We start from the raw sequence: 23064 nt of genomic DNA, 5'->3' as shown, positions 1-23064 counted from the left end.
AACCACCAGATCAATTCGTTGCAGCGCTTAAAGATAGTTAAAAAGGTGCTCCACCTCAAGTGTGTGTGTGTGTGTGTGTGTGTGTGTGTGTGTGTGTGTGTGTGTTTGTATATTAGATATAGATACACCATTTTTTCCCTCTGCATTGAGTTCCTTTACTTTTTACTTTTGATATTAACTGATTATATTACTGAAATAGCATTTTGAATGCAGCTTTATTTGTATAGTAAATTTGCATTTGATTTAATTGATTAATACATTTTGATAGTGCACTCCAATACACCAAATGTATTCAAGCACTAATGTTTTAAAAAAAAATTACCAATTGAATTGTGTAAAATGTGTTTGAAATGCTGTTCACGGTAGTGGATCTTTCTGTTCCAGGCTGCTTTCAGTTATAAAATATGATGTCACCTTCTGTAAACATAATTCCTTTTAAACAGCATTCAATATTAAACCAGAGGACCATGCTTAAAAAAAGTATTGTAAATTACATGCGACTTGGATTTGTTTCTTGTTAAAGGAGTGAAAGTTACAGTGTTGTCAGTAGTCTCTGTTTCAGTGTTCTTACTCTGCTTTCCAAAACCAACAAGAGCAACAGTAAAGGTGATTAACACACAGGCAGAAAATGAAAAGAAGACAATGGAGAAATGAAAGAATCAGAGGGATAAATCACAGATGTTTCAAAATGACTAAGCAGCGCTGTATGTGATGACTTCAAGCCAAAGTAGAAGCACCACTATGTGCATAGTTGGTGTAATAATGGCATAATAGTCCCACACAGCAAATACAGCCACTGTGTTACATTTAAAAGACCTGTAGGTTTTTTAGCTGTAGTTGATGTGAAACTAACTTTAAACTCAAAGTAGTTTTCTGAATGATTTTGGGTGGGTAGACAGACGAGCACGTCCCATCATTCTTAATGGTGCTCATGGGATGGCGACTGTCATCCTGCAGTGAGCAGCAGCGTGAGGAGTTTTTATCCAAATTCCTGATTGGTTCTTTCTCTCAACCCCTCACTCACGAAGACATTTAACAAGTGCAATGTCGTCTTTGCAGTTCAACAAACGTGTCGGCTGCATGCAAGCTATCAAAGGGATCTGTAAAGTTGATGAAAATCTTTTCAAAAAAGGTTTAAGCACTCATCATTTAATTGTCTTGCGGTGTCTCCCGAGGCTCTGCGCACGGCATCCATGGGTGAACATGTTTCATGCTCCTTCAGCCACATCATGCTGCACATTTTCAACCTGTCAGCTTCCATGAGCTTCCTCTCCACCAGGGACACTGTTGCCTCTGAAAAGCCAGGCTGGAGGATCTTCAGGACATGTGCTCCAGACTGTGCATCAGACAAGGAAAGGGCTCCGCTAAAGTTAAACTAGTTCTATACAGAAAACAGAAGTAAACTGGCTTAAAAAAACACAACTTGTAGGAGAACGCTGTCGTGAACAATGGTTATTTTTTCCCAATGCACTACTTTTCTTTTTGGCTAGCCGCCCTATATTGTAATAAAGAGCTGTAGATAGGCGGGGATGGCCTCATTTCTTAACCTGCAGGAAATTGTAGTTTCCCCTCAGGCAATCAAAGTGAAAATATCTGAGGGAAGAATTAGAAAATATGTCAAAGATAACGTTATTGCAGCTTTCCACAATTTACTTCCTTAATAGACCAGTGAGTATCAGCCAATTTGGATGCACTCTGGATGTTTTCATTGAGGAAATACAGACCATCCGGACTGCACAACTAGCCGATAAACCTCACTGAAATGCATTTTTTGATCACGCTGCATGCGCTTCCTTTATGGCTCCGGAGTCTTGCTGCTATTGTGATAAAACAATATAACTCGAGCGCGTTTCTGACTCCAAATCACTGCCGAGTGTGTTCGTTGTCTGTGTGCACGAGTGTGTGTGTTCCCACCCCCTCGCTTGAAGTGATTACTGCTCCTGTGAGATGTTTTTGTCCTATGCGAAGCTTCACAGCTGAATGGGCCGTGGTCGGGTGAGGTGAGTTCAGTTGACCTCGGGGTCACGCGGAGACAATGGTGGCCGGGCTTCTATAGGAAGAACAAAACAGAGACCCCCAGGCTCACGGCCCCTGTCATGGGAGGGGCTTGGACGTGGTAGGCCATTTTGGAAAAATAGGGGCAGAAGGTGGTGCTGCATCAGATGGCATGTTTTGAATCTCAAGGATATAAGCCCAAATATCATAAGTGCTACCAGCTTGTTGTTTTAAGTTGCATTGTATTTTCTCTGCTCACTTTTATAGTTCAGAAATAAATGCCTATGCATTGCTGTATTGTCCACATGTATCACTGTTTTCCCCTTCATCTTTGTCCAATATAATAATAATAACAATCACATGGAGAGGGTCCTAAAATGCTTTTTGCAATTGATACCTACATAAATCTTCAACTACAATTTGTGCAGAGAGCGCAGAGCTTTAAGAGGAGGAGGGAGGCCCAATAAGGAGTGTAAGCTTTTATCTGACCCCATGGGACGATGTGAAGTCCACAACCTCCATCCACCCACCCCCACCTCACTTCCATATGCAGGGGAACTAGCCACACCACTGGCTTTGTGTGGGGGGTTGGGGGGTCATGACTGAGCACTCCCACTCCCACCGTGTGCCCAGAGATGTGGGAGGGGAGGAACAGATAATCTGCTATCAGGGTGAAAAGTGTTATATCTGATGTTGCAACAGCAGCATGCAGAGATGCCATGGTTTAAAAGAAATGTTATCGATCAGCAGCAGGGAACACACACTTTCATCTCCTCTCTGAAACTCAGTGGGTTGCACGAAGGTGATTTTTTTTTTAGCTACAGAATCTCCAGGGATAGGGAAGTTGTGGTTAGTGCTTCCTCTTACAGTTGGAAAGCAATCATGTCCATACAGTTCAGAAATTAGTTTACTAGTTCCCTCTGCTGGCCAGCTACCATACTGTATCACACATATACAGTGTGTTTGTTACAGTTCACAGGGTTCCACATTTCAACATGCGATAAAAAACGTTAAACACTCCTCAAACATTGTATGTTTCAGCACATCCGCATTGTAGGAACTCACATTTGTATGGCTTCTCAACGCAACACATCACTAAGGACAATGAGTTGTTGTTATTCCAATGCTTTGCATTGAAACGTAACACAAAAAAACCCTTACAGCATTACATCAATCCCCTGTTGTACTCAGGGGTTGCACTTCATGGGGGAGTTGGGGGGGACTTGGGAGGGCTCATCTCTTGTTTCTTAGTTATTAATCATTTATTTAACTGTATTTACATATTTGTGTTGGGAACAAAAACATTTAGGATTTGTATGACTTGTTCTTCAAGCTGCAGGGGTCACATGCTCTTAGTAAGGGCTCCAAAAGGATACTTCCTGCAGGGCTGAGGTTCTACAGAGAACCATGTGCTTCTGAAGACCCCATTTTTGAAGAAAGTGTTTAAAGAGTTCTTTGTAAGATGTAGGATTCCATTAAGAACTATTTGTTTCATCCAAAAAAGGGTATTTTTGAGATAAAAAAGAGTTCTTCAAAGATTATTAAAAGAGTGGGTGTTAAAAAAAATATTCCCCTTCTAGATGAAACTTTTGGAGTAGAAAACAGTTCTCATTGGAACCCCTGGATGGGTTCTTGTTCTGTTAGAAGGTGGAAAGGTTGTGGATAGAGCCCCCAAAAAGGGTTCTTGGTGGGACCATTACAGATTGATTCTCTGTAGAACCTCTCATACGGGGTTTTGGTTGGTATACCTTTCACAGGTCCCTATAGGTATGGGTTGTAGGACCCTCTAAATGAGCTCTCCTACGAACACAAGCCTATGTGGTTCTAGTTAGCACTTTAAAGATAAAGGTGCTAACTAGAACCATAGGATTCTTTGGTAGTAGTGGTTCAGTGGTGGAAGAAGAACTCAAAACCTGAACTGAAGTAAAAGTGCCATTACAACAACAGATTAGATGAAAATGTTTGATAATTTCACTGCTTTGAGCTTCCGAGAATTATTTCAACTAAACCACGTGAGCAGCTCCGAGGCTAATGTCTCTTGTGTAATGTCTGTTTGGTGGAACTGCTAACAACTCTTAGACGTCTGAAACTGAGCTCAGGGATTGTATTTTTAAAGCTTATCATGTTCTTTTTCTTTTTTTAAGTATAAAAACAAAGCAAAACACAGAACGTTGGGAGCTTCTGTTCAATGTAAAAGTCAACTTTTGCAGAATGCTGCAAACATCTGAAACCTGTATAGGAAGCATGTATCGATCTATACGTTGTGTGTCAGCATAAAGTATTCTAACATTTTTTTAAATTTCAAACATTCGAATGAATAATGTTGACGGAATTTTGCTTTTAATTAAATGCTGAAAAAGTGTTGAGTGTTGAATCTGGGGCCTACATCCTGTCTGAGGGAAACCCTTGTTAGTTGTAGTACTCGACTGCTCTTCTGTTGTGGTTTGATGGCTTTTGCCTTTTGGTTGTGATGTCTCCACAAGATCCAGGCATTTCGTTTGAAGAATGGTTTTGTTTAGAGAAGAAAGCAAGAGAGACCAGGGCATGAGCATACTTTGAACTGCCTGTGGGCATGAAATGTTAAAAATATGTTGGTTTATTTAAGAGGGGAACAAAATCACAAAAATAAATGTGGTCATAATTGTAAACATTTTATAATCCTAATACGTTTGAAATACGATGATTTTTCACACTGCACAAACCAAATGTATGCAGTTTTGATCATTTTGGGTTATTGTAAGAGATCTACTACATATTGTGCCTTGAACTACTTTGAAGGCCGAATGCAAAACTATTTATAACGGATGAATGTTATAAAGTGTTTCACTAATTTAAAACAATTATTTAAATATGTTTTTAAAACTTCTTTATCGGTTTCATATTTATATTTCACCTATTTGGTCCTCAGTTTATTATTTGTATCATTAATTCAGTTATAAATGTTGTTTTGAATCAGTTGTTGGAAGCTCATTTTGTTATAAACCTTATCAACATGTTTTCGTGGCAGAGCTTGCCCAAAACAGACGATTATATTCCATCCCAAAACTCATTTCTATCCCAATAAAAATCACAAAGAGAAAACTTTTAAAAAGCTAGAAAATCAACTGTAAACGGACATCAATGTTTTGATTTAACAAACTGAATATTTGATCCTAATATTCACAACACATATACTTTGGGTTTATAATGGGTGCTTAATGAATTTAGTAATTTTCTTTTTATATAAATGTTCAATTATCTTAGTTTAAAAATCACACATAGCCTACTGACCAAAAAAACCTGTTTGATTTCAACATGAAAACTTACATTTTCTTTTTATTCTATTTTTCACGGAGAGTGACAAACAATAAGATAATTCATACATCATATATGAGCTGCAGGTGTTGTTTAGCAGCAACAGGTCAATTAGTCGTTATATTTTCAATAAAAACGAGCATATAGGCGCCAGTTAAGGCTTAAAATGTGGTCACCAGATATATTTGCTTCACTACTCGGAGCTAATTATTTTCATAAAAGCAAAGGATTAAGATTAGATATAATTTCATCGGCCAGCAATGCAAAACTTTAATGGGTGTAAAACGATATGACTAGGCAGTCCGTCTTCTGTTATGTATGCATATATATATATATATATATATACCGTATATATATACACACACACACGCACATTTTTTTCTTTAAAAAAACCCCGCAGTGATCCCTGTCCGTTTCCCTCTCCTTCCCCGGGAGAGGTGGAGGCTGTTTGGTGGGAGATGTGGGTCGGAAGTACCGTAGTTTATGTATGCTAATGGGGAGAGTTGGGGGTTGTAGCTAGATATTTACGTTCAGTGGGAGCCGCCCTTCATTCACCCACATGGTTACCAACTGGTCGCCTTCGCGCCACTTTCCTAACCCCGCAATCATTTCCAACCAGCAGATCTGCGCTATAAATCCACTCGCGACCGCTTTCGGATTTCACTTTACGTTTCGTTCGCGTCCGCGGGTAGAAAAGTTTCCGGGATAGTTGCGTATTTGATTCTCTCTTTTGTCGGCAAGAAGAGACTACACGGCAGCCCAAGCAAGTGAGCGAAGATGGTGGATTTCGGCTGGTGAGTGTCTACCGAGCGCATGTTTATCGGCAAGGAGGTCGGGTTGTGGCTTCTGTTTTCTTTTTGCTTTTAATCCCTATTTCGGTGTCTCAAAACGATGTTTTATGCACATTTTATAATGTGTGTAAATATCCCGCCGGTGAGGATAGCCAAATGTTAAAGCAACGATAGCGCTGGCGATGAAAACAGTGTAACGTGAGGCGCATGGCAGCCCCCTCTGCTCCACCATTGAAGGGAATGAGGGAGATTTGAAAAGCTGTCCGGAGCTTTCTCCGCTGCGCTTTGTTAACTAGTTGATAAAACATCCGGCTTCCTTTTAACAACGCCCGATTTTGTATAAACACGCGAGTGCGATATTTGTAAACTAAGTTTGTAAATCTGGTCAATTTGTTGCTCAGTCTCGAGTGCAGTGGTGTGTGAGTTAAAGTGCCCCCCAGAACAAAGCGGCAGCACATGGGGCAGTTTTAGGCCGCGCGTTTTAGCTTCAGCTAGCTTAGCCTAGCTGCGTTCACCTGAAAACAGTTGTATTGTTGGGTGAGAGCACAAACATAACGTTATGACGGCGAGCATCGCATTAACGTGAAAGATGGGAGTAGATAACTACATCCAATCCATCGGGGCTGATGTGCGGTTTTGTGCGTTTTCAAACGTGTGCTCGTTTGTTGTTGGCTAACGGCTAACCAGTGTCGTCAAACTCTTATATTTTTGTGAGCTTGCAAACCTAGAAATGAGCCAGCCGTTTGACGGGGAACACACCAAATTACCCCCGTGTCATCTCCCAGGTGGCGGTTGTCGTACCGGTAGTAACGTTAACACGGTTTGCCATGTTTTCATCGAGCTAGTTCGGCTAAGCTACCTCCCCGACCAGCACGGCGGCTGCTTGATGCTAGCATCAGTTCCTACATGGACGTTCGCAGTGTGTCGGTGGAGGTCCGAAACCGCGAACCACCGCGTCCCCTCTAAAAGAGACACCACGCAACTGCACATTTCAACATGTCAGTGCTAACGTTTTCGTTTAGCTTGATTTGTTTAAAGTCATTTATGCTAAGGTTGGCGCACTTCGAGGCGCCATGTTAAAGACGGGTGGGGGAGGGGTGAACAACACTGGTCCCTGCGCAGGCGCCCCCGTGTCGCAGGGAACGCGGGCCGCAGGCCGTGCTGCTCATTCATGTTTTCAGTGACCTCGTGCTGCCGCGATAAATCATAACATCTCGTATCACAAACCAGTCCGCGCACTCGTCCATTAACCGGTGGCGGGGGTGCACATTCAAAAAGGAGGGTAATGCGGATTTCCCGATTTAATTGCAAGAAAGTGGTCACACGTGCGCGCACCCCAACCTGCGTATGTAACTTGTTGCAATGCCACAAAGTCGTTTTCATTGTCTAAATACGCGCTCATATGTCGTTTTTTTGTGTGTTTTCAGATCCACTACGAAGTATACGACCCTAAACGACCTGGAGCAGCGTGCCGATGGTTTCCCGGATGCTGGAAGTCAGCGACGCTGTAATCAGTCTGTGTATTGTCAAAGTGCTTACAGTGCAGGTAGTTCTATGTAATACCTACTGCAGTGGAGGCACTTACAGCAATACCCCGACACTGATGTGCTGATTTTTTTTTTTTTGATGTTGCGTGTCATTTTGAAGTAGGCCTACTGTCTTTGTGCTAAGGTGCATCTAGTGCAGATAGTGAAATAGACTAGCACCTACTGCCCTAAGTGCTCCTTCTGGCATAAGGGGCTGTGATATGCACCACCAGACCATTCTAATTTCTAATTGGGCTCAATCTTCTTGCAGTTCTCTGCTAGTTTTGCATAGTTGCACTACAAGAATAGATGAGTTGTGCAAATCTATGCAAAACTGATGGTGGCCTGCTTGCTCTCCACCAGCTTAGATTTTTGGTTTTGGGGCTGTCGCATCAAAAACAATTGCTTGCATAATACTCATGTAACTCTGTTTAGTATTAGTATTTCCACATTCTCCTCAAGTTACTCGGTTTCAGCAGTACTAAAGTGCTTATAGTGCAGGTAGTGTTTTTCTCCTATCTACTGCAATATGAGCACTTGAAGTACTTCTAACTAACTGCATCATTTTCCATCTCTGTTCGTCACCATGGAAGATCTTTTAATTATCACATGGTCAGTTTTGCTGGTTTGCATTCAGCTTTAACTGATGTTCGCTGTGCAAATCCATGCAAAACTGACTACGTTGATGAGCTACCTTCTGCCAAATGGGTTTGTTTTTCATCAACTTGGATGCGCATGATGCTTTGGATGTTTGGAGATGTCCCTTCCTGTGTAGGTGGGGATTAGTAGCAATGCTTTGTACCTGGAGGTATTGCACTTGTCCCGGCCTGTATAGGAACAAGGAGAGTGCGCTTACCTGGACCATGACCCGAGTGGTTGGAGAACTGCTCCACTGAACTACATTTCCAGTAATGTTTTGGTCTGCATGATATGCATGTGATTTATTGATGGGTTGTTTTTGGATTGTAATGTTTCTTGAAATACAATGCATTTTAAACAGTTTTTCCTGAGTGCTTTATTATTCAAATCTCACATAATGGGTGACTTACGTTAACTGGTGTTTACACTTTTATTTTTTCCTCAAGTTCCTAGTTGTATTAAGTGGTAGCTTTCTGAAAAGCTTGCTTCAGAAGAAAAATTAAACTGATGGTTGATCAACAAACCCATTAAGCTTAATTTTCTACCAAGTATTGAACAATTTTGCTATTTTTTTCATTAAAGATGCCTTGCTGAACTCGCAACATAAATGGATCATCCCAGCTGCATGGCCTACATTCATTATTCTAACACAAAGTTGAGGAGTATTGTGATGCAGTGGAGGGATCCCATACTTTTAAGACACTTCTGCTCATACTGAAGTGATTGGTGCTCCCAGGCAATGATTTTCCAAATTCAGATTATGCCAAACGAGTAATGTGTATACAAATCAGGAAGCATCTTAAACTGATATTTTTTTCTTGTTAGAAAAATAAGTATTCACACAACCTTACCAAATCCTTCTGAATTTAATTAAATCTATACATTGATTGGGGTATCTAAGTGGGTAAAACCATTTCACATTAATTTATTTTTAACAAATTGAATGACACTTGGACATGTAATAAAATTGTACATCCTCTTATTTCACAGTTAAATTAAAAGAAAATTGTGGTTTGCAACGAGTAACGAATGTAATTGGAAAGGGAAGTGGTTTCTCAAATTGAAAACTAACTTATCTTAATCAGTCATGACTAAATTTAGTAGGCTAGGTTTTGGATAAAGGGAATTAAAATCTATATTGTAAAGGGTTGCCTCGGTGAATCACCCTATGAATACATCCCGTAAAAATACACGAGTTTTTAATTGATTATTTAAATATATTCCATCGTCTACCGTTTATCCTGTATTCAGGGTATTACTAATATATAAACATGAAAATGAACCTTCGTCTGAATGGGAGGTCTGGTCCGGTCCACTAGATGGCGCTGCCGGGCTGCGGCTCTGCTGCTTGTGGAGCGTCGGAGTGCAGGTATGGTTACGGTACCGCCTCTGCCGTCGGTCCAGCCGAGTTGGACAACATGCCGCTTTCAAACAGACTCGTCACACCGCTGCAACTTTCCCTCCGCGCGTCTGGATCCAAATGGTCATCCGCAGTTCCCTCGACACAACAACCAAACGGCGCACAGTCGACGCGGGACCGTAAACCCTGAGATGTGGACGGGACTCACCTGAGCGGACTACATGTTCAGAAGAAACCGTAACTTCTAAACAAGCTTCTTTTTTTGTGTGTGGAGTATTGACCCGGTTTTGATTATTAAAATGGGTGCGCTGTGGGCGAATCACGTTTTCTTCCTGATGTGTTGCTCCGGTTTGGGGTTCGGAAGCCCGAACAGATGCGACGAAGTGCGGAAAGTTTTCCAACTGAGACAAATTGGACCAAATCAGTTATTGCCCTTAAGCCCCAGACAAGGTAGGCACTGTTACAGCTAAATGTGTGTTTCTGTCCGCTTCATCTTTTTTTCTCGCCCTGCACAATCTCACAATAATAATAATAATATCATTTTCTTCTTGATCGTTTGCCAATGTTCTTCATTTGCATCTTCATAGCAACTAAAGTCTCTAAATGCCAACCGCTCACTGAAAGAAATGCTTGAGAAGTCATTCAACACCTCATTACTCTCTGAGCTCACCGACTGCATGGACCTGTCATTTTCTGGCTTCTTCAAATACTCTTTTTAGTGACAAACATCCCTTTTTAAAACACATTTAGAGGCGTGTGAGCACTGTAATAAGAGAGAACTTAGAGCTGTTTAAAGTGCATCTTTTGTGTGACTAAGAAGCAGCTATCTGGAAGAAGTCCTGCATGTGTCTTAAATTACTGCAATAATAGGCTACAACTCACAGACGTTCTTTAATAGTTGGGCACACATCTTCTTTATACTCGGCAGTGTGTCAGGTTCATGGTAGATGTGGAAATATTTGAAATACTATGGTTGCCGTGTAACAGAAGTAGGTTAGGAGATGATTTTCCTTTAGAACAAGTCTGTTGCGGCTACATCACTGTACTGTGAGCTGATGTGGAACATGCTGTCTGAATCATGTGAAACTAGGAACTAAAGCTGCAACTTGTTGGTTGTGAGGAATAAGCAACAAAACAATGCTCCTTTCCACTGTCTAAAGCAGAAAAGTGGCTTGCAGGGATAAACAGGAATTCTTTTGTGTAAAGTTAGGTAAACTAGGGTTCACTTAATTTTCTGAATCCCATAATTCAAGACCAGATTGTGGGTGTGGATACTTCATGTGGGCTATCATTGACATTGCTGCTCTCTCGGGAAAGTAAATCTTAATGGTGTTGACCATCCTGCCACAAACTGCTCCCTACAAACTTCACCACTCCTTTCCTCTGCTGCTGCGAGGAGAACTGATTACATTGGCAGACAACGTTTCAAATACCTCCTAAAACCTCTAACTAACCCTCATAATGCCATCGCCACTCCTGCCCCTTAAACGAGCATGTGTGGGTCTAAATCTCTGGGCCGTTTCTTGACTGAAAAGTTCTCTCTCTCTCTCTCTGAGGTGAACTTGTGTGTGAGCAGTGGGCGCCTCCTCCGCGACGATAAGCTCCCGATTCAGCAGCTACTTATGCTGTGAAAACACTGGCTGCTGTTTGTAGCAGCCTGACCTCTCTGGCAACCTCACACACGTCCTCCGAGTCCAACTGCATCTTGACATTGGGAAGATGTTAATCATTTCCCTTGATGGATTCAGACTGAGAGATGGCGAGAGGTGACGTCAATCCCAGAGAATGAATTTTAGAAGTCGTCTATGACGAACCGCGGTTTTTGTGAAAAACAACCCCCAGGAATCTGAGAGAGAGAGAGAGACTTGAGTCTAGGTCAGAGCACAGCAAGTCAGAAGTCTTTCACCATAGCCAACAAAAGCTGCTCTTGGTGGAAGTAGTTCTGGGAAGTATTTAGGTTAAAAAGAAAAAGAAAAAAGAAGAAGAAAAAAGCAAGACCTGGGGCCCTTTCAAGTCGTCTTATCTGGGAGAGTTTAAATTCCTCCATGTGTTCCATCGCCCGCTCTGCTCCCTCCTCGCTCGTCTTGAGCCTCGCAGGGAGCTGATAGGGTCTCTGGCAGCAGCTCTGCACACTCTGCCTCGGCATGTCAGAGAGGCCTTTGCACAGTTCTGGGTCTCTTTTTTAAGATGTTTTGATTGTCCCCCCATGTGTGCCGATTGCTTACGTTTGGTCGTGGTGGAAATACCTGAGACATCACTTAGCGCTGATGCACGAACGCTTTGACTCAGATCTCCTCTCAGGATCTACGTGTTTTGGTTTTCTCGCTCCACTCATGCCTATTTCAACTTGTTGGAAATGCATGTGTGTGCCCTTGCCTTTAGCCATGTGTACCACCTTTATTTTTTTTCAACTGCTGGCGTTTCACACAGACTCATATTTCTAAGGCCTACTATTCTTTCAGATTTGCCACCGTGTGCTTTTTATGCACCTTTTCTTAGGACATTTCTACATCTTGTGTCTCTGAGATGGAAATCTAGATTTGTTGGCCTGTAGCTTTTGTCCAGATGGAAATATATCGGCCTGGATTATAATGAAATCTGACTCCGATGATCCCCTGACTTTTCCTCTAGCGCCACAAGTCGGCTTGTGTGGTTCTGAGGGAAATCTTTGGATTGCATGTCTTTCGTCTCCTGGTCTTGCAGATGAATGCTGCTAAAGGAAACGGCTTGTCACTTTGAAACAGTTGCCAGTTCATCATACAGATAATGCAGAAGACGCAGTCACTTATTCATACTTGCCTTCAGGCAGTTTAAAGAGCCAAATCCACCTGACTTGCATGTCTGTGGAATGTGCAAAGGAGCAGCTTTGAAAGAGAGCGCGCAAATCCCCGGCCCAGGTTTATGCCTCTCAGCATTACATTAGCAATACATTGGAGGCACAGAGGTAAGCATTCCTTTACCTGAAAAATAAATACCTGGCGATATTTGAAAAAAATACCCAGGTCTTTTAACACCATGTACCTGCTCTCTAGTATCCAAAATACGTCTTATCTTGATAATAAAAAACGCTGTTTACTGCACAATGAAAAGATTCTTATGAAATCTGTCCAATTGCAAACAAAGACCATAGTCATTAATGACACATCTTTGCATTAAAGGTGAACCAGACATTTATTATCAGTTATATTTGACTGTATTGATGTCACTTTATATTATTTCATATTTTCTAACAGAATCATGCATTAATATGTCTTGTGTTGCGAAAAGACGTATGTCATTGTCCCATTTGGAGGACCAGTTTTTTTTCATCCTCTTTGTGCATCGTGAGTTCAGATCATAACATTTTAATCTCCATGGCTCTTAGGTTCAGACCTTCAGGTTTGCATGTCCAGGAACCTGACCTGCTGCACCAAAAAAATGGAGGAGAAGTACCAGTTGGCGGCCCGGAGGGACATCCAGAACCTCCTCCAGACCTCCAGCTCCAGCCTCAAGTTCCTCATCTCGCGCAATGTGGCTGCTTTTCAAGGTAGGGGTCACCTGCGTGTGTTTAGTCATCGCTGCCGTCAAGCTGAAACTCTGCGGACGTGTGCCGAGATGAGAGCACAAATGTTTACACGGGTAATTGCATGCGTGTAGATGTTTGTGTGTGTTTCCGAGTTGGAGTGCACATTTAGGAGCTGGGGTTTTTGTGTGGGTGCGGTAAAAACAGTGTGTGTGTGTGTGTGTGTGTATGTGTGTGTGTGTGTGTGTGTGTGTGTGTGTGTGTGTGTGTGTGTGTGTGTGTGTGTGTGTGTGTGTGTGTGTGTGTGTGTGTGTGTGTGTGTGTGTGTAAGCATGCAGTGAGGCTCCACTTCAGAGCAAACAGAAGGGAGTCTGTTCTCCTTCTAGATCTACCGCTACACTCAGATCCTGAGATTAGATAGGTCCGCTGTTGCTGTAGGAGACTCAGGAGGCCGTCTCTGAGAGTGAATGTCTGTCACGGATATGTCCTGGGGTTTTACTAATAGCTGCTCTTCCTGTGCAAGGTGTCCTGCTATGCTGTGTCCTGATGGAAAAAAAAATCCAATCCTCATATTTATGGTACCGGAACGCATTCATCATAGAGGCATGTTAAACAGGACGCGTCCATCCCCACCTCGTTTTCTCCTGGTTTTTTCATTCCTCTTCAGCATGCATGTTTCCCCCACTCTAACTGAGGGCTGCCATATGACGGCTGCAACGAGTGGGCGACAAATACAGAGCGTATGACTTGAATGCACAGTCTCAGACATATCATTAAGTCACTTCTCTTTAACGGCGTCTCTCAGTTTAAAGACGTGCTGTTTTCCTCCTCCTCAACTCAAATGATTTATAGCAGTGTCAGCATGATCACAGGGTTTTCGGTTGAGGTTTGCCACGGCAATGCCCTGTTTATGTCATCTGAAGTTTGATGTGTCTACGCTGAAGGTGAACTAAAATACATAACATTTATGATGAAGTTTATGAAGCATGCCGCCTTTTGAAAATGCTGATAACTTACACTAAAGTTGCAGACAGACTTATGGAAGGGAGAACGTTTTTATCCATCCATCCATCCATCCATCCATCCATCCATCCATCCATCCATCTATCCATCCATCCAACTTCTCTGCCCTGTCTGTGGCGCTCATATAAACTTTTAAAACATGGGTCACAGATATATCATTTCTGCTTACACATTTGGTTCTCTAGTGACTTTGGCTACTTGGGCAAAGTTAAAGGTCTAATTCCTTAAAGTTCTTGTAACAGTCGAGGAATTGGAGGGTTTGTTTGCACAGTGTGACAGGTCAAAGGAGGCGGCAGGAGCTGGTAGCCGTTTTTAAAACGCTCCCAAAATGAACCGCACTCACATGGTTTCGTCGGTGGAATGGCAGCCAGTGTGCTCTCCTGCCAAACCAAACAGAGTTCCCTGTCAACATCGGGTCCCATCAGTCAACAAACATCGGCGGCTCCTTCCAACATCCAGGCCGCGTAATACAAGTGGCAACAGACACTCAGCAGTTTAGGGCTCATGCTGGAGTCGCGGCTGCAGTGGAAGTGCTCTGAATCTACATTTATGGATTCATGGGATTGGTTTTGTTATTTATTTCATTCAAGTCCAAACTCTGGTGATTTTTTTTTCTTAATGATGTTGAATAATTATTTGGCCTCTAAAAGTTCATACAAGTGTGAAACGTGCTCTACACAATTTACCAAAGCCCAGTTTAGTCTTTGAAGCCCCCACAGCAAATATTCACATTTAGGAATTTGACGTTGGAGTTTTTTTGGAGTTTTTCCGGTGACAAACAAAATTCATGTTTTTTACATTTCATTTGTCACCAAAACACATTGGGCCTCATACAAGACGCACTGGTGCAAACACATTGGTTCTGATGGGGCTTGTACGAGTGATTTAGGATACTTTCCTTATTCGCCTATTTTCTCCTACAAGTCATGTGCAGCTAGTCGGTTGTTATCCCGTTTTGAGTTTGAAAACCCGATATAAACTGCACTTATTATTTTGACATTATCCTGTTTGTGCAAACATGTTGAGTGCATTTCCTTCCTCCATAAAACATTTTCAAAAGCAGTTTTTAACAAAATATTTTAAATCCCACATTGTTTACTTTCATGTTTGCTTGTGAACAGTTTTCAGCTTTCTGACTTTGTTGGTACATTGTTTGTTATAACTTTATTATACCTAATCAAATTACACATAAACAAAATAGCATAATAACACACTGAACCATTACTCTCTGCCCGTTCCATATTGTTTGTTCTTGCTATTGAAGTAAATCTGTGCTGGTGGAAGCTGGTGCTTGTTCAAATGTTGATGCAGACTTTTTGACTCAGTCTATCTGTTTATACACACACACACACACACACACACACACACACACACACACACACACACACACACACACACACACACACACACACACACACACTCAGCCAGAGAGAGGGAGCCACCCACGTGGCATTGTTCTATTTGACCGGAGAGGTTTTAAGAGCCTTTGTCACATGGAGAAAACTCACTGTGGCACCATATGTATGGGAAGCACGGAGGGACAGAAATGTCTGGCAGGTTCTTAGATCTCAACAAAGTGGGGGAAAAAGGAGCTGTTTTGCTGTTCATGTGCAGACATAAAAGAAACACAAGTCAAGCATTTAATCTGTCTTTCCTAACCAGGGAGCGTTCAGTGATGCTGAAATAATATGAGTGAATTGTTTGTTATTCATCTTGTGCGACTGGTTCGGGTGTTTTCAGTTCAGCATTGGAAGTGGAAGCGGGTCAACAACTTTACGTACCATCTTGAAATTGAAATAAAATGTAACCCGGCTGCCCTCAGTGGTTTCACTGTTCTGCTTCATCGTAAACACTTGTGAGTACAGGAAGAACTGCTTCTCTGTCAGGAGGTGGGAGGGTTGGGGCTCTGCAGAAAAACAAGCCCCTTAGTTTCAGTCTCCAAATGATTGTCAGCCTGTGCTGTAATTTGAGAGACAACGGAGAACAAGCAGAGTGTATAATGCATTACAACCACAGACAGGAAGAAGGACGAGTTAAAAGGGGGCAGGCTAATGTGGTCATTTGTTTTGGGCAAAGCCTTCAATTAGGCATCGTTTATATGATGCAGCTGAAGGGAGAGGAGGGAGGAATAAATGAGAGGAATGTAGATGGATAACAGTCTGAAATGCTCAGGAGACATTGAGAAATAACATGAACCAATAAAAAGCTATTTCAAATGTTTTTTCCTGGGGGACTTGATGTTTTTTTGCTTGTAATGGGCCACAGTTATAAAAAAAAAAAACTTCAAGGGCATATGTAGAAAACGAGCTCAATACTTAAACATAATGAGTAATAAAGCAAAAAACAAGTGCTTGAGATGTTAATTATGAGTGGAGCTTCAAAGCGCAGCTCGTCCCGCAGTAATGGCTCATTACGGTATTCTCTTTTCTTTAGAGGAATGTGCCTCAACATTTGACTATCCCGTCCTTAAACGAACCTGACCGCTGCCTTTCAAGTCATGTCGCAGCCAGAAGATAGCCGGGCAACAGCGGCGGGGGAAGGAAAAATAAAAAGAATAAAGACAAAGTTGATGGCATGCTGTCAAGCAGACAGCCTTTGAGCTTTCCATCACTTTTCCCCCTCCTGCTTTGCTCCTGGTCTGTCAGGAAGCCTCTCAGGACGGCATGTTTTCATTCACCGGTTGTGAGGTTCCTGCACGTCGTCCACACAATGCACAAATATGCAGCCCGCTGTGCACGGATTCTGGGGAGCTCGTTTTTTCCCCCGCCCTGTGCAGGTTTGTCTTACAACCATGGCAACCAACCTGTGCAATCCCAGCGCCCGGTGGGGCAGAAGTCAATAAAACTCAGAAACAGAACCCACTATGAATTAGCTGTTGATGCCTGAGAGGCTGTCTGAGGAGGGGCGCACAAATCATAGCAAAACGGTATGAGATCAGCAGATCATAGGAATGCACTCCTTTTGGGGGCAATTTGAAATGTATAACTATAAAAGAAGTGTAGTGCAAACCTGTAGGACACTCCATCTTCTGTAAATAGTCAGTAGCCTTTCTTAGGGATGTAATAAGTGGAGGATGTTGCTATATCTTGGTCCCTGCTGGTGTGACAATCATTCATCTGGGTTCAACTTCGCAACATTACATTAATGGTTTTACATTGCTTGTGCAATTACATCACATTTTAACTACTACTATTTCCCGAAATATCGAACTATTGCTTCATAAGAATAATTTAATATGTGGAGAAATGAGAGGATGGGAGCTAGAGGATGTCAAGCTAACTAGCTTAGCATAAAGACGGGACACGCTAGGCTGGCTCAAATCCTCCCACCATCATATCACATGCTCACTAATTAACGCAATATCTCGTTTGTTTGACAACTGTTCCCAAAAATGTTCAACTATTCTTTTAAAGCAAGTAGCGTCTCCTTGTGCTGGAAATGCACAGGCGCTTCATGGCACGCCTCAAGGCTGAAGAGATAGAGTAGAGATTGTAGTCCATGTGTTTTTAATATAGTATAAATCATCTTAAAGCCGCCACCAATATAACATGGCCACTTGATGAGACTGGCTGTTATAAATTGAATGCTGCTGTTACTTCAATGTCTGTGGCATGAATCTGTTTTGACCATTAACACTCCGAGGCTTGTGGTCTTCCGTCCAGTCAATGAGTCATTTTGGTTTCTAGCCTGGGAAGAAAATCAAAGATATCATCAACATGAGACACAGGAATACAGCAGACACGGTTCGTCAGCCCTCTTCCTTTGCTCGACTTTTAATTGTTAGCTACTGTTTTGCTGACGAACGTGAGATCAAACAGTCGGGTCCGAGCGCTGGTTTGAAGTGGAAAGCTAACTGTCGTGCTCAGGACTTGGTATTTGCACTCATAAATGCTAATTCTGTTTCTCTTTACCAGAAGGATCCACTGCCCATCATTTACTGTTTGAATTTGAAAAAAGAACATATTCTAGTGGCCGTGGCCCCACAAGAGAAGACCACAATCAGCCATCGCATTACAGCGACACACTCTGCGCCAAACAAGGTCTCGGTGGCGTGTAGAGTTGTTCTCATTGCTGCTGGTTAGACAGATTATGTTTTAGAGGATTTGTTGTAGCAGAATATCTATTTCTGTGAATACATTCTGGTTGGGTTATGTCCAGTAAAGTCAGCACTCTGTTGGATAACGCCCATACCGTATGACCACGACATCCTGGGTCTGGATCCTATAAAAGAATATTTTTAATTTGAATTAATACATTGTTGTTGACATCCCAAGCTCTAAAACCAAGCTACACAACTTCTATTCATTATCAAGGAGTCAGCTAAAGCTGAAATCCATAATAGCTTTTTTTGATAAAACATCAAATTAACAAATTATTGTGGTCGTCGATGCTCCGTAATCTGCAATTGAGACGTTAAGGTGTAAGGTTGCACTCGTCTGGTTAACAATGGCAATATTAGTGAAGTAAATTCATGTTTTGTATAGAATTTCGCCTGAATAATTGTTCTTAAATATCTGGTGTATTATTTTACATTAGCACTTTGTGTAAAAGTGACTCGTTGCTTCACAAGTCTGAACTTTGGATAAACACACTTCTGTATATATTTTAATATTCCAGCAGCTCTTGCAGGGTTATCATACAAAAGCCGTTCTAAAAGCAGAGTTGCAGCAGCCACCGCACTTACCTAACTGCTCCTTTGCAATCCGCTTTTCCTCCAAAGTTCAAAACCGTAATTTCTTACCAAGGTTAGATATTGTGCTGTGACCAGCCCTGAGCAGCACTGCATCACTGACTACAGTAACACAGTGTTCCCTTCCAGTAAAGTTTCTATGTTGGTCACAAATTGGCCGCTTGCCTTCGTCAGGGAAAATATGCTGCTTTTTATAGGACTCTGCATTTTAGGATCTTTTGTCTTTAAAATGCACATTCCTCGCGTTACATCCCTCCCTAGAAACACCAGACCGCTTCACATAGAAGCTGCTTTCTGTTTATCGTATCAGAAATCATGGAAAATACATCACTGTTACCGAACTGTATGGTGGTGAAGATGGCAGGGTGGGTTATTTGGTCTTTGGTAAACCTCTTTGTTCTATAATGAAATATCTCAACTACTAGATGGATCATCATGAACATTAGTCTATTCGGCTAAACCTACCTGCTAAACATCAGTTTGTCCAACAAATTCTCTCCCCGATGTGTCAAATATGTTAGCATTTTTAATATGAGCATGATGTCACAGGGCAGCTAGTCTTTTTTTATAGAACATGAGCAAGCCATTTGTCCCGCCTCCACCAAGATGACTCTTCGTGCTTTTTGCCAAGCATGACAAAATATGAGTGTATCTCGTTTGTGTGGGGAAATAAAGTTGGTAATTTTGAGTAAAACGCATGGATTCCAATAATAACCCAACAGGCAGTAAGATGAATGATGAAAGACACGCATAAACTGAACATATTGACTGATGGTTGGATTTTGTTTAAAGATTTCATATGTCGATTCTCACTACTGGTCTTGAGATCCTTTCTAACCTGCTCTCTGCTCCTCTGTGTGGGACCTTTCATTTAGCAGAATCTTTGTCCACCGGCTCTACAGCCGTGGCTTCTTTGTTGTCACTTCTGTGTATGTGTGTGTGTGTGTGTGTGTGTGTGTGTGCCAGCCAAAACAGGGGCCTCTCCTCGAGACTTCCACAGAGTTTGGGCTTGGCTTTGTGATTCAAGGTTGGACAGTTGATCCAGGGGAGGACAGAGAGTGAAAAAGAATGCGAGGAAGAAGAAGAATGAGCGACTGACGGAGGGAAAGTTGGGAGGATGCCAGATTCTATTGAAAGTCTTTGCACAGCGTTTGAAGTCGGAGAATGAGGATTTAGAGGGAAGCAGGATTATTTAGAGTCAATACCCTTCAACAATCCAGGCGTTTGGACTGCTGCAAAATAACAACGTAGTCAGACTGACCACGGCTGCGTCTCCCTCCATCTCCTATTGCAGCTCCTGTGCCAGACTAGGACTTTTTCTAATCTGGTTCCTAATCCCTTTATATCAGTTTGACAGTTTGAGAATATGCTCATTTGTTTGTGGCAGAGAGTTAGATGAGAAGATTGATGCTGCTTGAAACGAATTACCCAGATCTTCCAACAAGTTCGCAATCAGTTGACACATACTGATGCTTACTGTCACTTTGGCGTCACTTTCTAACTGAATGCGTAGCCCAGTGCCGGCCTCGGTGAACATGAGGTAAATTCAAACAAAAACGCTAGCTTCGGTTTGGGCAACAAAACCTCTTAGTTAGGTTTAGTGCTTAGAATAAATATGTATGAGACATGAACACTGGTCTGGAACACCTCGTCCTGGCTGAAAGTCCTGTGATTGTTTGTTTTTATGGTCTTATACTACGTCATCACACTCCCGGAGCATGTTCTCTGAGCTTACAATGACACGGATGGGTTAACATTGTAGTAACTTGACTACATCTCATCCAAAGCATCTGTATTTGACGCCCTAGGAACAAGAAGGGCCTGGATCTTTCCTAATCTATAGGCCCATAGAGCAAGAGCACTGATGCTTCCTTTAACCCCGCCTCCCAACCGTTCTGTCTCAGGCTCAAACAGCAGTTCATTATATCTCTGGATTCAGCTATCAGTGGAATGTAGGTCCTAATGATTTAAATAAGAGCTGTTTAAGTGTTAGGACTGGGAAGTTAATGTACTTCATCAACAAAATAACATGGTTTGTCCACTTCAAAGCCCGTTGCTGGGGGACAAACCAGTTGGCTTAGCTGAGAACCCTAGAGAACCTGAATCTGCTTCGGTCTGGAAACAGGGAATCAGATAATCTGGCTCTGTCAAGGCTGACAACATCTCCCTACACCTCCTAATTAATATCTTATATCTCGTTAAATTAATACATACAAAAAAAAACATCTGTTCAACACAACATTTTGACGTTTTTCATGAGCTATGTGCTGGAACGTTTCTTTTTCTGGAGTCTCTGCTGGCAACTGTTTCCCGCCAAGAAATAGTCTGGCACATAACCTCCTGTTTTATTGTTTTATTGTTTTTTTCACTTTGTCTTTTGTGTGGATTAAACAATCAAGATATAAATGTGTTAGTTACTGAGCTTAAGGAGACCAGGCTAGCCATTTCCCCGTTTCCAGGCTGTATGCTAAGCTAAGCTAACGAGCTCCACAGACAAAAATGAGCGTGGTATCAATCTTCTCCTCGAACTCTCCGATCAGATGACTATATTTCCCAAAAACAATTTCTTTATTAAAACACGTTTTCATTTAAAATGCATATCTCTGATCTCTTACAGGTTGTTATTTTAATGTCTCATTTAAACCACAGAAGAAGGCGTGCAAACTGCAGTTTTTTATTGTCTTTTTTCTATAAATAACTTTTAATAGCCGGCATCCTCATCTGACATTCCAAGAAAAACCCTTGAGAGCTTTTATAGTGTCAGACGTGAAGCTAATTGCCAACTCTCAATCATCCAACGCTTGTGTGTGTGTGTGTGTGTGTGTGTGTGTGTGTTCGGTACACTGTTGCTCAGGAGATCCACTTCCATTGACACACACCTGTAAATCCTGCTTTGTGCTTCAACGTGAACGCACGTCCACACTGACTTTTTCCCGTCTTACATTTTGTCCCCGTCTGTTTCAAGCACACTCGTTGCACTGTAGCTGCTGCATAGAGATGAGCCCTAAAAATACACACACCAGTCAGCACTTTACATTGTTTGTCTCCTGTGTGCCCGTTTGAAATGGAGATTTATGGCTCCTGGCTGTTGTCTTAAGGCCATTTTCTAGATGAGATGATACAGCACACTGCTAAACAGGAACTGTTATCTTTATGACTGATTTACACAGTTTTATTTCCCTTTATTTTAGATGTTTACAAAGTGTTGAGTAATGTTCCTGTGTGATGGGAGCTGACTGTGCAGCTACCAACATGTACAACTGTTAGCAGTGTACAGCAAAGACTGAGGTGACACTCAGCTTTCCACACAAACCATGTTACTTTGATTTTGGGGTATGTTAAGTGAATGGTTCGGGCCATAATGGGCTCTTTTTCTGGATGTAGCCCTCAAGTTAAACCAAAATTCTTTAAATAATTCCGATGCCCAACTTAAACCAGACACACGTTGGGGCTGTACTCTGGTATTTCAGAACATTTGACTGTGAAAAATGACTTTCCATAACTGATACTAAGAGGAAACTGCCCAGACTTCACCACAAACTTTGCAGTTTGAATGTTAACGTTTTTTTTTTTTTTTAATCGACTCTTGGTCTGTTTCTTAAGATTGTGCTTCTCAGTTTCACTGTAGTTGTTTGGAGAGGAGAAATCACCCTTTCTGCCAGTCTGATGGAAGGAAGTATTTCCTAAGTAAGGAAGGAGCCTCTAGGGATTAGTCTCTATTCGTCTGGGCGATGAAATCCTAAAGACAGCAACACACCAAGCCCACTGTCTGCTCCCACTCTCCCCTCTCCTCCTCTTCCCCCTCATCCTGTCCTTCCTCCCCGACAGCAGATATAATGGCATAATAGTCCATCTTATCACTCGTATCCTGGCATGACTGACAAATGAATGTTGTTCTTACTGCTGGGAGTCCAAATGTTTTCTCTTCTTCCCTTCAGACAGACATAACAGGACAATTTTAGCGTCACTTGAGTTCTTGCTATTATTTTAACATTTGTGATTATGTGATCATTTTGACATGTAGGTGCCTCACAGATGTTTCCACGAGCTCCATCTAACCAGATCTGCATGAAAACTCCTGTAAATGCAGTGAAGTGATTGTATTTAATTAATTCAGCCATGCAACAGTGCATATCTGATGTTTTCAAGTATACATACGATACATAAGCACATACATGTGAGATATTAGGGTAAGAAACATACACAGACAAAATATAAAATATTTTTAATCAAATAAAATCAAG

The 23064-nt window shown here is 41.9% G+C and overlaps 1 protein-coding gene across 1 annotated transcript in view; it reads left to right on the top strand.

The window, feature by feature from the left end:
* Nucleotides 1-9661: 9661 nt before the first annotated feature.
* The window catches only part of gpc5a (glypican 5a), a 100304-nt gene continuing 86901 nt past the window's right edge, over nucleotides 9662-23064 (top strand). Inside the window, exons 1-2 of the mRNA XM_084005873.1 lie at nucleotides 9662-10055; nucleotides 12970-13131. Of these exons, the coding sequence (XP_083861999.1) occupies nucleotides 9905-10055; nucleotides 12970-13131 (313 nt within the window). The 5' untranslated portion in view covers nucleotides 9662-9904. The remainder of the gene's footprint in view (nucleotides 10056-12969; nucleotides 13132-23064) is intronic.

This window comes from Eutrigla gurnardus, assembly GCF_963514095.1.
Source record: "Eutrigla gurnardus genome assembly, chromosome: 1".
NCBI lineage: Eukaryota > Metazoa > Chordata > Actinopteri > Perciformes > Triglidae > Eutrigla > Eutrigla gurnardus.
The sequence above is the reverse complement of the archived record's forward strand: the minus strand, read 5'-3'. Positions and strand labels throughout refer to the sequence as shown.